Genomic DNA, 17,233 nt, shown 5'->3' on the forward strand with positions numbered 1-17,233 from the left:
CTGTAAATTCAATTATTTTAATGCAACACTGACCACCTAAATTAACCACTAAAGTATATGTTATGTAAAGTGTGAAGCCTGTTTTCAGCCCCCAAACAATAGTCCTGGCATTTTCCTACAGCTGAAAATACGTTGGCTGTGTGAAAGCAAGCCAGCGATTGTTCTCGCTGACGCGCCTCACATATCTACTAGTATTGTCATACTCACACAAATAGTGGCCCTTACTATATGTTTTACTAGCTTTTGCCCGCGGCTTCACCCGGTTTGGTTTGTCTCAGATCGTCATAAATTAAAGCCTATATGTTATTCTGGGTTATAAACAATAGTACAGTAAAGTTTCATCAAAATCCGTTCAGTAGTTTTTGCGTGAAAGAGTAACAAACATCCAGACATCCAAACTTTCGCATTTATAATATTAAGTAGGAAGTAGGATAATAAAAATCCAACTTAACTTTCATGATTATAAAAATCGTACTGGCTAGGGCGGGCAATGACAACGTTACAACGTTAACTTTCACGGTTACACGGCGTAAAAGCACGCACAATAAGTACAGACATATTTCATTTTGATGCAGGTGCCGAACTTTAACTTTACTTAACTGAGTTTTAACTTTATGTAGGTAACACACCAAACTGGTATTTTAAGGTGCTTGGCACACAATATTTTAATTTTGTGATTTAGTTTAATTTGTAGTTGTATGTAGCACTTGTTGAGACTAAAGTTTGCTGGACAGTTATATGAAAGGTACTTTTTTTTTTGTGAATTGGAGAGAATGCCTTATGTACAGCATCAAGTTTGCCTTCTTAGATAAATAAAAAGGAAACTGATTTGTTTTCAGAGCACGTCAAGCAAACACTGGTATCTTTATGTAGGTGCTAATACTATTGCTACACCATTGAATATACAGGAGTATATTAAACTCCGTAGAGTCCAAAAGTTTTATAACTTTGCATAATAATAGCATCTGAAACGGACATACAGCGAGAACAAACATTACGGCCGACCACAACTAGTTGGGCGCCAAATTCAACTAGTTGGGCGCCAAACTTTATTATGAACATCGAGTTCGTTCGTGGCAATGAAACTTCACCCTCTGTGCTCGTGACAGCTTTTGTAGGACTCACATTGGCATTACAACTTCATTCATTTGAGCCACTTGCAGTTTACTGCTTCAGGACTACTCTCCCAAGGACGTTGTCTGAAGTTTTGTATTTCCATCCTTGTCACGCAAAGCGATATTCCAGTATGAGCGACAGTGGCAGATAGAACCGAAACTACGTAAACGGCGTTAAAGGGATTAGTCCTTCAAGCCTCTGAAGGAACGTCAAAAATCATAACTCTCGCTTTTTTCGAATCACAAAATGCTTTTGTTAACGGTTAATTTTGTTAACACTTTCACACTGATTAGTCATAATGATAACAACAGATAAGTACGAACTTTTCTATGGACAAGAGCTTTACTAGTTTTTCTAGTATGTGCATAGTATAGCCTGACCAGGAACATAAAAACCCTCGCCATGTTGCGGAAAACTAATGGTACTAATTTCTTTTAATGGCAACAGTAACTGAAAACTTCATTGACATGTCACCTTGCATGTCAGTCTATTGTTGTCAAAGTGTAAACAAACTTAATTTTAAATGTGTGCAATTGATTTTGTGAATTAAATTGCTAAAATATTTTTATAGTCGTGAAAGAAAAGTGGTTCACGATGTGTTAATGTATTTGTCGAAGAGAAATACTAAGGGTTCGGACAATATTTTCATTGAATAATGTTTCCGACAAAGGTTGTCAAATTGACTAACATGTTTATCGTATAGTACAGTCCACTATGAAAATTAGCTGTAGTCTGTTTCAACTACCTGTTTTAAAGTTTTTTGTCACTTTCTAAGTTTTGAATTTTATGGGATTGGGAAAGAAGTACCGAGTTTGAAGCGTTCATGAGCAGACATTGCAGTTGAATATTGAAGTTCTGAATTTGATTATTGTGGAAAAATAAAATAAATCGTACTAGCTCGATTGATGGTTTCATTTAATTTATTTAAACCAGGTTACCTTTAATAATATTTTTCGTTCATTTATGAAAATGTCAAATTAGCCCGTAATCCTGAATCCTGGTACATAAATTTAGCCTATTAATTTAACACATGTACGACTGTACTCAGTGTTGCACTATCAAATGCAATTGAAGCGCCTCTATGCCAGGGTTTTTATGTTCCTGGTCAGGCTATACAATGTTAATTATTAAGAGCGACTATTCTCTATCTATATTGATAAAAAGGTTATACAGGGATTGGTAAATGGCTATATTAGCCGACACTAGCCCATGTTAACATGGTCATATAAATGGTATGGTGAAGTCAGAAATTTCATATCATCATTTAAATTTTTTTAATTTTCATACAAAATAAATTTTATAAAATCCGATTTGTATGAAGATATCAATTTTCTGACTTCACCATACCATTTATATGACCATGTTAACATGGGCTAGTGTCGGCTCATATACCCATTTACCTAACACCCTGTATACCATAGTGATTGATTCACTACGCTACGGCGTTAAACAGTGAGAATGCATATTATAAACAAAAATACACTATAACTTTTGCTTTCGTCACAACCAGAACCTTTACCATATCGTGATCGTGCACACGCGCAATTGGCTAATGTTCGTTGCTTTCGTGAACTATCCTTATTTCGAGAACAAAAGGTTGTGGCCTACTTCGGATTGCATACAACTCTTCATAATGTCAAAGACAGGGAAATAGAATCCGCATATTCTGCGTTAGTGATGTGCAAGTTCTCAAATAAAAAAAATATATGAGAAAATAAATAAATACGAGTCATTCAAAATATCTTGATAATTTAATCACGGTAAATATCTATGACTGAAAAATTTTGACTTCAAGACTATGCATGAAACTTTGATACGATAAATTCGGCAACTGAAATAAAGCTTATTAAGTTTGTAGTAGAGTCAATTTAGTGCTTATTGGCATTTACGTGGTGTTCAATAGTGTAAAAAAGTAAATTATAGCTCCAGTCCTATCCTATCTCTATTCTAATATCTATGTTCAATCTCTGCATAAAATGACTAAGTACATAACACGAGCATAATTATTTTGAAAAGCTTTTACTCTCCAAAAGCCAATCTGTTACTCAGGAAAGGTTTAGTTAAAAATTGCCTAAAAGTAAAAATTAAGTAAACAAACAACACTAACCACTCCACAGACATGAAGAAACCCGGCCCTCAAAGAAATGTACGTATATCCAGTACTTTTGAGACGCGTTTGACGTCGCCTCTCTGAATTTCCCTTTGATGTCACAAATGTTATTAGTTGGCTTGTTTATTCTTATTACACGTGTCTTGTTTAGTTTGCTCTCGAAGAGCAAATAAGTAATGGAAGGATCTTTTGATTTTTCTGTTCAATATTTCTTTTTATATCGCTGTTATTACTCGGATGTCTACAACAGATACACTTTATTGGCGCTTACTTCGTTCTTACTCACTTTAGCAGCTCAAAAGACGGCCTTCTTTCCGTGTAATTCAATTCCCTATTTTAGGCACATTATGTAATTGTACTCAAATGAACTCAAATGAATTAGTTGCAATTTGTAAACATTGCAAGATTATATCATAAAAATCCCTGCACATCACAATGTTCGATTTAGCTGTTTCTAACTTCTGTGGTAGTTCTTTAAAGAGGAAATTAAAATACAATCTATAAGTACCTAAATTCAAAGTATTACAAAGTTTTATGTCTGTCGTAAGGTTAAAGTTAATTTGAATGTCCATTGGTCGTGATTTGTCAAGTAACTTCGAGGCCTCTTGATGTGTCATCATGACCTTCTTTTAAGGACTTTTAAGTATAGAATAGNTAGTTGAACTGTTATAATTGGACCCGCAACAAAGTCACTTACTGTCACTTAAAGTGACAGCACGGACAACCATTTTCTAGCTGTTTATCTGAGAGAAATATTAATTTCTATGCACAAAAGGAACCCATTGTCAAGATTCCGAAGACAGAAGGAAGAGCTAAAGGAATTTAAGAATTCTCTTTAGTGAAAAACGAAAGGACCCTTTAGTTTAATATAAAACTTTTACCTTAAGAAAAATAAATACAATTTTTCACTTTTCCTCCTACACATACATTGGTAGAGCTTTAATGGAACGTGTAAAAGCGCTTTTTGAAAGCCTAGTGGTATAAAATAAAGTTCTTTCATATTTCATTCTGCTATTTCAAAATTAAATTACGTAATTTGAAGATCTTGTTTCTAGTTTCAGCACTGTAATTATTGAGTTAAATGAGTAACTAATTAAACTACCATACAAGATGAACCCCTGTCTCTTTTCATGTCCTCAGGTAAATTAGCCACTTGTGACAGTTAAATAAGTTGCCACATTAACATTACAAATTGTTACAATTAATTGCAAAGGGGATGGATGACTGTAAATTCAGAAAGCTTCGAGGATAAAAATATACTGCGCTAATTTTTAGAATTTAGTTTAGGTGGACTGACGATCTGGTAAAGGTTGCGGAAAGTGCCTAGATGCCGGAGGACCGGTCGTTGTGGAAATCTTTGGGGGCCTTTGTCCAGCAGTGGGCGTCATTTGGCTGAATAGAACGAGCAAACCCATTTTTATGCCTATTAAAAGAAAAAAAAAACAACTATCTAGAATGATATCCTAAGATCAGCTTATAATTACTTGAGATCATTGCAGATAAAATAAAACCTCAACTATTGGACGAAAGGCACAGATTGCTGACTAGCCATCATTGCTTAGAAGCTAGTAACTTGAAATTAGTACTTATCTCGGGAGGTTTTAGTCCAGAAACCAGCAACCTTATTAATCCCTGGACACTGGCCAGCGGGATAATTGCAATCCCGGCATACGAGCAATAAACTCTTCCACGAAGTGATTACACATCTAGGATACAAGATACAAGTTGAGGGCAGGCCCGGACTAGGTATAGAGGCGGGCCCCTTATCTAAGAGCCCCTTAGTATGCCCCCGTATTGACGGGCGGTGGATCAATTTTCATGGGACAAAAAAGAAATGGAGCTCTCTTAATATTTCAACGCTACATAATGCCACATACACTTAAAACACAGCTGATTGTATTGGGAATTAAATACCCGTTGTGTTCTCTGTGGAAATACAAAAAAATATTGTGACTTTATTTTGCTCTAAGTAACCTAAAAATGCCATCATTATTCATTATAGCCCCGAAAATCTTATATTTCATTATAGCAATATATTTTATCAGTCCCTCAGTGCGTGTGCTTTATAATCATCACAAGAAGTGCTCGAGGGTTTTTGCATACTTGTGACGTTTTATTTTAACGACTCATTGTTCTTGTGCAATTTGTAAGAAATTAGGCGATACAATTTGCATTAATTTTGCTCATACACAGTCAGTATTCAGTGAGAACAATGTACAACACTTGGTCCAATACATACTTCTGCGGTTAAAGGCTATTATAGCCTTTTTACTTGCGTATGTAAGAGCCCTGTGCATCTTAGTTCGGCCCTGTACTTTGTAGTCAATGATTCCACGAAGCTTCTTCGTATTCGCATCCGGGAACTGTTAATTTTAAACGTGTGCGATGCATTAGAATACGTTTGATTTACAAGTTAAAGCTCTAACTGTTCATTTAAATGAACGACCTCCTTTATGAGGATAAATAACCCTCGTTCTGGCGCGGTTGGGTAAAAAAAAGTAAAATCTATGAATGAGTTAAAATGAGCACATTCCAAAAGAGAGGTTTTCTATCTGCACTTCCTCTACGATTGATATCAAGCTACCAATAAGTATCTGATGATATTGGTATATGTACTTGCTTTCTCCTTTTGTAAACTCGCATCAGGTTTAACTGTCAACCTATTTAGAATTTTTCCATGGGTTTACAACGGCTGTAAATTAAATTATTGAATGCAATGCTGACCACCTAAATTAACCACTAAAATATGTTTAGCGAAGTGTGAAGCCTATTTTCAGTCACCAAACAATAGTCCTGGCATTTTCCTTCTGCTGAAAATACGTTGGTTGTGTGAAAGCAAGCCAGCGATTGTTCTCTCTGACGCGCGCCTCACATATCTACTAGTATTGTCATACTCACACAAATAGTGGCCATTACTATATGTTTTTACGGTAAAAATCCAACTTAACTTTCATTATTATAAAAACTTGAAAAAATCGTACTGCGCACAATAAGTACAGACACATTTTATTTTGATGTAAGTGCCAAACTTTAACTTAACTGAGTTTTATCTTTATGTAAGTAAAACATACCAAACTAATAAGGTGCTTGGCACACAATATTTTATTTTTGTGATTTAGTTTAATTTGTAGTTGTATGTAGCACTTGTTGAGACTAAAGTTTGCTGGACAGTTATATGAAAGGTACTTTTTTTTGCTTAGTCCAAAAGTGAATTGGTAGAGAATGCCTTATGTACAGCATCAAGTTTGCCTTCTTAGATAAATAAAAAGGAAACTGATTTGTTTTCAGAGCACGTCAAGCAAACACTGGTATCTTTATGTAGGTGCTAATACTATTGCTACACCATTGAATATACAGGAGTATATTAAACTCCGTAGAGTCCAAAAGTTTTATAACTTTGCATAATAATAGCATCTGAAACGGACATACAGCGAGAACAAACATTACGGCCGACCACAACTAGTTGGGCGCCAAATTCAACTAGTTGGGCGCCAAACTTTATTATGAACATCGGGTTCGTTCGTGGCAATGAAACTTCGCCCTCTGTGCTTGTGACAGCTTTTGTAAGACTCACATTGGCATTACAACTTCATTCATTTAAGCCACTTGTAGTCCAATGTTACTGGACTACTCTCCCAAGGACGTTTTCTGAAGTTTTGTATTTCCATCCTTTTCACGTAAAGCGATATGCCAGTATGATCGACAGTGACAGATAGACCCGAAATTAGTTCTGCAATCATCCTCTCAAGGAACGCCAAAAATCATAAGTTTTGTTTTGTTAAAATCATGAAATGCTTGTGATAACGACACGGTTAGTAAAATTGTGCTAGAATAAACACTTTCAACACTGATTAGTCATAATGATAACAACAGATAAGTACGAACTTTTCTATGGACAAGAGCTTTACTAGTTTTTCTATTATGTGCATAGTACAATGTTACTTATTAAGAGCGACCCTACTCTCTATACTTATATAAAGATTATGTATACCATAGTGTTTGATTTAGCATGCTACCGCGTTAAACAGTAAGGCTGAGTTGCACCACCTAACTTTGACCGTAACTTTAACGATAACCTGTGTTTTTTGTATGAAGTTTGATAGATTTTTGACGTTTGTCAAAGTTAAAGTAAGATGGAATAATTTTAACCCAGTCTGAGTATCCTACTATACTACTAATATCATATCCTACTAATATTATAAATGCGAAAGTTTGGATGTCTGGACGTCTGGATGTTTGTTACTCTTTCACGCAAAAACTACCGAACGGATTTTGTTGAAACTTTACAGTATTATTGTATGTAACCCAGATTAACATATAGGCTATAATTTATGCCGATCTGTGACACAAAATTTCACGCGGGTGAAGCCACGGACAAAAGCCAGTTTAGTATAAACTAAAATCTAAAATACACTTTAACTTTTGCTTTCAACCTTTATCATATCGTGATCGTGCACACGCGCAAGTTGCTAATGTTCGTTGCTTTCGTGAACTATACTTATTTCGATAACAAAAGGTTGTGGCCTACTTCGGATTGCATACAACTCTTCATAATGTCAAAGACAGGGAAATAGAATCCGCATATTCTGTGTTAGTGATGTGCAAGTTCTGAAATAAAATATGTGAGATATAAGAGTCAAATACCAACCGGGCAACATAGAAAGCATTGGGGGAGGCCTATGTTCAGCAGTGGACGTCCTATGGCTGAGATGATGATGATGATGATGATGATGAAGAGTCAAATAAATTTTCTTGATACGTTAATCACGTCACGGTAGAGATAAAAAAACGTGACCTTCAAGACTATTCATGAAGCTTAGAAACGACATAAAATACCTATAAATGTATCCGGCATCTGAAATTAAGCTTATTAATAGAGTGAAGTAGTGCTTATTGGTATCTTAGGTAGTGTTCAAAGTGTGATTGTTAAAGTTAAAGCTCCAGTCATATCCTATCTCTAAGTATCTTGTTGGTCCTTGGTCCTAATCACGTATCACGAACGTACAATTTTGAAAAGATTTTTACTCTCCAAAAGCCAATTTGTTACTCACGAAAGGTTTAGTTAAAAAATGCCTACAAGTAAAAATAAAGTAAACAAATATCACTAACCACCTCACCGACATGAAGAAACCCGGCCCTCAAAGAAATCTACGTATATCCAGTACTTTTGAGACGCGTTTGACGTCGCCTCTCTGAATTTCCCTTTGATGTCACAAATGTTATTAGTTGGCTTGTTTATTCTTATTACACGTGTCTTGTTTAGTTTGCTCTCGAAAAGCAAATAAGTAATGGAAGGATCTTTTGATTTTTCTGTTCAAGATTTCTTTTTATATCGCAGTTATTACTTGGATGTCTACTACAGAGACACTTTTGATTGGCGCTTACTTATTTCTCACTCACAACAATCTTAGGGAACGTCATCTCTATGTCTAGAGGTCTTGGATTCAATTAACAAACAGAACAATTGTTCTTAGATCTCAATTACGGAATCATATTTATTTTTAGACAATCAGGTTAAATGTAAAATTTTGTTACAAAAATAAATATGATTACGTCACGACGTCAGATTAGTGTATTTCAATTTTCTGTGGTAGTTCTTTGAAAAGTAAATTAAAATACAATCTAAATCCAAATTATTAGAAACTTTACAAACCATAATGTGGCATAAGGTTATAAAGTAAATTTAAATATCCATTGAACGTGGTTTTGTCAAGCAACTTCGAGGCCTCTTGATGTGTCATCATGACCTTCTTTTAAGGACTTTTAAATACTTAGTCTGAGTTGCGCCATCTTACTTTAACTTTGACAAACGTCAAAAATGTGTCAAACTCCATACAAAAAGCACCGGTTATTGTTACGGTTAAAATAAGGTGGTGCAACTCAGCCTTATTATTAAAGTGATTGAGTGTTGTGTTTATAAAGTTTTCATGACCATAAGACGATCAAGCATTTCATGTTTCCATCATCAGGTAAATGTGTTAAGATTTTTAACTATAAATAAAGTTAAAAGATGATCTGGTGAAGGTCGCTGGAAGTACGTGGATGTGGGCAGAGCAGACTTTAGTTCCTTTTTCGGATCTCCTCATTTCTGATTCGATCTCGTAAAGAAACACCGAGCATAGCCCTCCTGCTATGTAAAGTCGGCCAAAAAGACCACACACATCGCGTCCAAATAGACACGTCAATGAAATTACCGGGAAACAAGCATCCATCGGTGTTATCCTTGTTTATCGAATCGAATGTTTCCTGCGATTGTTATGTGACAGTAGAAAGGATTAGGTTCCGTTCACCGGAGACAGTTCTGGAACGCTTGAAGCGTAGTCAGTAATGTATAATGTAAGTAAAGAAGTTGTCTTGTTGGAAGGCCACAAAATAAATCGGCAACGAAATAGGTACTTAAAAGTAGGATTCGTAGATCCCTTTAATATTATTCCATAAAACTACACAATTATTGATTTTCCAAAAAACTGAATATCTGGATAACCGTCTAATATACCGTTAAAAGGTTCAAGGTCTGTAATAAACGCTGAAAACTCGATTCAGTCATAGTCCTGCGATTGGTCTAAATGTTTAAGTTAAACCAAACAAAAGCCTCAATCTATGCTTCATTTTTAGCCGATTTCAAAAAGAAGGTTCTCAATTCTGTTGGTATGTTTTGTAATAGGCACCACTCCTAGTTTATACCGTACACTGCAGGCCGAAACGTCGGGAACGCATGGTGCGTATCGAATGAAGCGTATGCGCACACCCACAAGGCGCGGCCATCGGGCTCTGACAAAGGAATGGTGATTATTCTACGTATTTTGGGGTTAAACCTAAATGTGAACAATACCTACTACACACAACACTCAATTTACATGCCAAGTTTTAAATAGATACAAAACATTAAGAAACAATCTACCTTTAGCTGATTCAATAGTTCCCGAAAACAGTCATAAAATCTCGAAAATTCGGAATTCAAAACTGTACTTTAAAAGCAAAATGTGAAATCCAGCAAGGCTGAAAATAAAATTTTAAAAACGTGTAGAGACGAAAAACACCGATAAAAGTTTTAGTCAGCGCAACACCATGATATACCTGTATATTTTTATACCTTTCGTGTCAGGTGGGTATTCGGTATTCTCCAAACTTTANCACACCTACCATAAACACCTACCACCTAGCTCAGTATGCAACCCTACTCTTCGAGCTAAACTTGGAACGAAGCTCGTGCTATGTCATCATCATCATCATCATTTCAGCCACAGGACGTCCACTGCTGAACATAGGCCTCCCCCAATGACTTCCACATCGCACGGTTGGTAGCAGCCTGCATCCAGCGCCTTCCTGCTACCTTTATCAGGTCGTCAGTCCACCTTGTGGGTGGACGTCCCACGCTGCGTTTTCCGGTACGTGGCCTCCATTCCAGAACCTTGCTGCCCCATCGGCCGTCAGTTCTGCGTACCTACTATGTGCCCTGCCCACTGCCACTTCAGCTTGCTGACTTTAGTTCGTTTACGGATCTCCTCATTTCTGATTCGATCTCGTAAAGAAACACCGAGCATAGCCCTCGTGCTATGTAAAGTCGGCCAAAAAGACCACACACATCGCGTCCAAATAGACACGTCAATGAAATTACCGGGAAACAAGCATCCTTCGGTGTTATCCTTGTTTATCGAATCGTATGTTTCCTGCGATTGTTATGTGACAGTAGAAAGGATTAGGTTCCGTTCACCGGAGACCGTTCTGGAACGCTTGAAGCGTTGTCAGTAATGTATAATGTAAAGATGTTTGTTTCAGCTAATTATTAGTTGTCTTGTCAAAATAAATCAGCAACGAAATAGGTACTTAGAAGTAGGCTTCATAGCTCCTTTTAATATTATTCCATAAAACTACACAATTATTGATTTTCCAAAAAACTGAATATCTGGATAACCGTCTAATATACCGTTAAAAGGTTCAAGGTCTGTAATAAACGCTGAAAACTCGATTCAGTCATAGTCCTGTGATTGGTCTAAATATTTAAGTTAAACCAAACAAAAGCCTCAATCTATGCTTCATTTTTAGCCGATTTCAAAAAGAAGGTTCTCAATTCTGTTGGTATGTTTTGTAATAGGCACCACTCCTAGTTTATACCGTACACTGCAGGCCAAAACTTCTGGAACGCGTGGAGCGTATCGAATGAAGCGTAAGCGCACATCCACAAGGCGCGGCCATCGGGCTCTGACAAAGGAATGGTGATTCAAAGTATTTTGGGGTTAAACCTAATTGTGAGAGGTCAACAATACTGCACACAACACTCAATTTACATGCCAAGTTTTAAATAGATACATAACATTAAGAAACAATCTATGTACCTTTAGCTGATTTAATAGTACCTGAAAAACAGTCGCGAAAATCCTAAAAATTCGGAATTCAAAACTGTGTTTTAAAAACAAAAATGTGAAATCCAGCAAGGCTGAAAATAAAATTTAAAAAACGTGTAGAGACGAAAACCACCGAGAAAAGTTTTAGTCAGCGTAACACCATGATATACTTGTATATTTTTATACCTTTCGTGTCAAGTGGGTATTCGGTATTCTCCCAAACTTTATACACAGTATCGAATGCATCCATCCTTATCACGCAAAGCAAGACGGCAGCGTGAGAGACAGTGACAGGCAGACCGGAAAATACGTAAACTGCGTTAGGGAATAACACCGAAGTGGTTTCGTGTCCAAGCGCCGTCACTTCGGTGTTTTTATCGAACTAGAGCCATTTTCACGGTCTGTAGAGTAAATGCCCGTTGGGTTCGTTCCGAAAAGAGTTTTTAGTATTTCAGATCGATCTTCTTCTTCTTTTCGTGTCGACAACAAACCTACACAGTGCCAGCCCAAAACTCCGCCACAAGAGTGGCGTTGTCAGCAGCATTCATCAAATCCTCCTGAGTGCAGTGCAGTTCAGATCGATTTTCTGCCAGGATATCGAATCATTTCTATTACACATTTTTTCAATTTAAACTGACGAACAAACGAAGAAAAAATGCTATAGGTATCATACCATAGAGCAAGACCTAATATAATGAAAATAATATTAAAGTAACGTAGGCGTAACTGGACAAATAGAAGTCCCACATTTTGATCAAGTCAATTTTCATTTTCATTTCAACGAAATTGAATGATATCCCCAACTCGAGAGAGCCCAAACCCTAACCACTGAACCATAATCATCAGTAAAAAGTTATTTTGGTTAATGATAAAGCTGAAACACAAATATTCCAGCTCCGACTCGTTATTTTAATATAAAAGTTTCCTCAGCTAAATTAACGTGTATACTAAAGTATTCTAATACTGAGACAACTACTCAGGTAACTTCGTACACTTGATTAAATTTCTTACAAACTAATTGTTTGGATGCTGTTAAGTAACAAGTTAATCCTGGCTCGTTTATTATTGTAGATGGATTCAATTAATTAACTTTACAAAATGAAATAGATAACTAATTGCCGGGTATCCGACCCGTGTATAACTATTTGGGAAATCGAACTCGAACTAGGCATTTTAAATATTCTGTAAGATTTATTTATATTTTTTTATTATATTTAAATAGACTTCGGACGCAGGTTGGCCATAGTAAGGACAATCTGGTCAGGTGGGGATTCTTGGATGGCTTAAACATTAAGTGCAGGTGCGATTTTGTTCCCCAGTCGATGAGGCACAATGTCGTGTCGTGCCCTGAGTGCCCAAGCAACTGCACTCAGAAGGATTTGATGAGTGCCACTGACAACGCCACTCTTGTGGCGGAGTTTTGGGCTGACACTGTGTAGGTTTGTTGTCGACACGAAAAGAAGAAGATTATATTATTTACTTATCTGACCCTATCTAAACGTTCATATTCCTTTATTCCTTTTTGCTGACCATACAATATCCACATGTCATAGCTCAAAGCTTGCATGGCTGCCCACTACATAAGCGACACCATCATTCGCTGCTTAGCTCTGTAATTTTCCTGTGAATTACCCAAGAAGCAAGGGACCGTAAAATAAGCCCATAAAACATAGAATCTAAACCAACTATTTACCTAAAATAATATTGTAGAATCTACGCTTACAGAATATGTTATTTATAGATATCTCCAAGGCTGTATTTTTATATCAAAATAACTTATTTTCCCTTTCAATTCCGATGTTTTGAAGTAAAGCGGCTTAGGCATGCTAAACATCCATTCCCAGTCCAATTACTTCAATCTCAAGCCTCTTATTCAGTATTGCCAATCGTAAAAATTTTAGCTTTGGACTTACGAACCTTCCATGTCTTCAGGCTGTTTTTAATAATAAATATCATCTATTGGTTAATTAAAACAAGCAAAAAATGGGCACATACATTTACAAAATGGGCATACTCGTACAATACTCATAATGAGAGAGATAAAGAATTAAAATATATTTATCTCTCCATACCAGTTGTTCTCAATTTTAAATAATTATAACAATATCAAAATCTGTCACTAAAATTCCTACTAATGCTAGGTAACCTCTTTGTATGTTATTTTTCCATGTTTTAGTTATTGTTCAAAAGAAATGGCAACACTTCACAGCGTCGCTAATGCCGTCAGTCTTGTTCAACGCGCTTCGTCCCTTACAATTTTCCCCCGAATTACCCCGCTCTTGTGAAGTGACAGAGCCAAACGAGCGCGCCTCATTCCTCTTTCAAATGCAGGGTGCTCATCTCCAAGATATTACCCTGAAATATGGGAATATTCAACTTGAGTGGGTAAATAGGTTGTTAGCGAACGGATGTTTCATTACGGACCGCCTCAATAGAGCTTAGAAAGCTCGTGAATACGAATACGTTTAATTAAATCTATGAAACGAATATTGAATAACTAATGAAAACAGATTTATACACTGAATAGAGTCAAAATTATTTGAACATTCAATCAAATTACTTTACTTTATAATAATAGAGAGGTCGCGGGAAGAGCCTGGATGCGGGCAGCGCAGGGACCGTGCATTGTGGAAAACCTTGGAGGAGGCCTTTGTCCAGCAGTGGACGTCATTTGGCTGAAACGAACGATAATAATAGAGAGCGATATTTTGGTGTTATTATTTGACTGTATTTGTTTGTAGGCCAATTTATTCAGCGCGGACTCTCCAAACAATTTCAATTTTTCATTCAAGTTTTATCTCAATGTCATTTTGTACAAACACATCACGTCATGTTACACGTTTACAACAGTCACTCAAACATCAGTCAAATACTGAATGAATTTTAGTATAAAACTGGCATGATCACGTATTAATTATTATTTAATAACAAATTAAGTGATAAATTGTTTAGTCAGCGCATAGTTAAGTGCTCGCTCGTGTTTTTCCTTCGTTAAAAGAGCTTTGTTAATTTTAAATGTTTGAATTGGTATTTATTAACGTTTACTAAAATTATCTTCATGATCATAAAAAGGTTTACTGACGTAATTACAAATAGGTAAGACAATTAGTGCAGGAAAAATTATGTACCGAGATGTGTCAGTGAAATCATTCCAAAATTTTAAGCAATTCGATAAACCTTTTCCGTTGAAATTTCCAATGCCCTATTTCTGTAATAATATTAATAAATAGTTTCCAACGAAAATTCGCCGAATATAAATAGAGCCTTTGTTTTATGTTTCGTGCTTCCTGAAACTGAATGGCACAATGGTTTCCGGGAATTCCATTTTATTCCCAGAATCAATAGTGCGCAATTGAATCAACTGAAATAAGAGAGGAAGGGTGGGACCTCTGACCTTTTTATAGGCTGGTGGGCTTTAGTGGGATATTTTTTGTAATTTTATTTCGGGACTAACTGAAAATGTGTAATATTGACAATTGACGCTCTAAATGAAATAAGGATGACAATTATGGCTATGGTTATATTTTTTAGGCAATTGGTCTGCACAGATTATAACTTGTATAGGTCAGACTATTTAATGAGGCAGAATTAGGTAAATCAACCTGATTGTCCAAGAAGTGACGTGCTTGAAAGATCATGTTCCAGATGCCTATGACGGCTCTAAGGGTGACATCACGGTTATGTACGTAACTCATTTGCTACCAACACAATAAAAGAAGTTTATTGGCGTATATAACATTGATCTGACATTGACATAATAATACCCCATTCGTGGAATCCTAGACTGCATTACTGTTGCGGCACTAAACACTATGCGGTTTATGGGAAAGTTTAAGCAGCCTGATTCGAGAAAACGAAGAACTGATAATTTATTTGACCTTAAAAAGAATTAGCCAGATTTAGCATAGCTCATTTTTAATCGACAAAAGGAGGAGGTTTTTAATTCGGTTGTTTTTTTTTCTATGTATGTACACCGCTTACGCCAAGATTTCTAAACCGATTTACCGACATATAGGACAATTAAATTAACATAATTTTTACAAGAGTGAGTCTGACTGGTCCTACCAGTGACAGGTAATTTTTAACTGACTCCAAAAAAGTTCCAAAAACTAACAATTTATTTAGTTTGTTAAACGTATTAAGCATTAAAATTCGTAAATGACTAATCGTAGTTTAATCATTATTGTTCCAGGTCGGCTCTACAACGGTCGCCACAACGCTGCCGTCATGACACTGCACTGGTGGATGCACTGGTTCTGGGTCACATCGCTGCTCATGTTGCTCGGTAAGTAAACAAAGTATTTTAGTCAATAACTTTGCTGGTCCAATCATCATCATCATCTCAGCCATAGGACGTCCACTGCTGAATATAGACCTCCCCCAATGCTTCCCATGTTGCCCGGTTGGTAGCGGCCTGCGTCTAGCGCCTTCCTGCTACCTTTATGATGTCGTCGGTCCACCTTGTGGGTGGACGTCCCACGCTGCGTTTTCCGCTGGTGCAATGTCTCGGGATAAACTTGGCCTTCATTGGTTGGGTTCTAAGCTGTAAATTCTGGTTAAACTGGAGTTTTCATATAATTCCACTAAGGTCCAGTGTTTTTATCCATGATCAAAATATAAACTAATATTAAAAATTGTACTATAAGTCAAGGTAACCATCGTTCCAAAACGCATTTTGCTGATATAACTAATAATTGTCATTATATGTATTTGGCATTGACAATTGGTTATTTTGACTACGGATCAAAAAGCTGCGCCTAAGACCTCGTCAAAAGAAGAGTGAACCTACTGAGTGAGGTTATACTAGACGTCTATTGTTATAGGACAAATGTGCAAGTAATTAACATCACATTACACTGTTTGTTGACATAGTCAACGCGTTTCCTCGAACACCCTGTATCAATTGTTTTCCTTAAGCTAGAACAGAAGAACAACAAACAATTTTGGTTACTAGCTGGAAACGCGACTTCGTACGCGTAAAAGAAAATAGTTTGAATAATATTCCCGTTTTTTGAAACATTTTTCTTTACTGCTCCGCCCTTATTGGTTGTAGGGTGAAGTAGCCTAAAGCCTAAAGGTGACGTTATGTAGCCTAAAGCCTAAAGGTGACGTTATGTAGCCTAAAGCCTAAAGGTGACGTTATGTAGCCTAAAGCCTTCCTCGATAAATGGGCTCTCTAACTCAAAAAGAGTTTTTCAAATCGGACGTACCTAGTTCCTGAGATTAACGCGTTCAAGCAAACAAACTCTAGATTTATAATTATTAGACGATGTCCACTAGACCGTCAAGGTGTTAAAATGAGGTTAATAATATTAATTAGTAATTTTTTTTTATGATTTTAACGAAGCGCCTCGATATAGTTGCGGGCGAGAATAATTTTTTTATGAATATCAATAACTAGCTGGAAAAAACAATTTCATATTTACTTGAGATTGTTTCAATGAAGTTCACAATTAATCATCTAAATGGTTTTATTTAACGCTAATAAACCAATAAAATAGACAACATAGCCCCGTGAGATTTTTTTGTCACAGAAAAACTAGGTCGCACTTGTTCCTGTTTCAAAAACCGGGACGAAATCTATTGTATGTCCTTTCCCGGGACTCAAAATTATCTCTTTATCAAATTTCATCAAAATCGGTTCAGTGGCTTAGACGTGAAA

The 17,233-nt window shown here is 36.4% G+C and overlaps 1 protein-coding gene across 1 annotated transcript in view; it reads left to right on the forward strand.

Moving 5' to 3' along the window:
• LOC114350123 (uncharacterized) overlaps positions 1-17,233 on the forward strand; it is a 53,790-nt gene that overhangs the window by 2,617 nt on the left and 33,940 nt on the right. The window contains exon 2 of the mRNA XM_028300778.1: positions 15,764-15,856. Coding sequence (XP_028156579.1) covers positions 15,799-15,856 — 58 coding nt within the window. The 5' untranslated portion in view covers positions 15,764-15,798. The remainder of the gene's footprint in view (positions 1-15,763; positions 15,857-17,233) is intronic.

This window comes from Ostrinia furnacalis, unplaced genomic scaffold, assembly GCF_004193835.3.
Source record: "Ostrinia furnacalis isolate ACB-3 unplaced genomic scaffold, ASM419383v2 OfSCF0786, whole genome shotgun sequence".
In the NCBI taxonomy this organism is placed as follows: domain Eukaryota; kingdom Metazoa; phylum Arthropoda; class Insecta; order Lepidoptera; family Crambidae; genus Ostrinia; species Ostrinia furnacalis.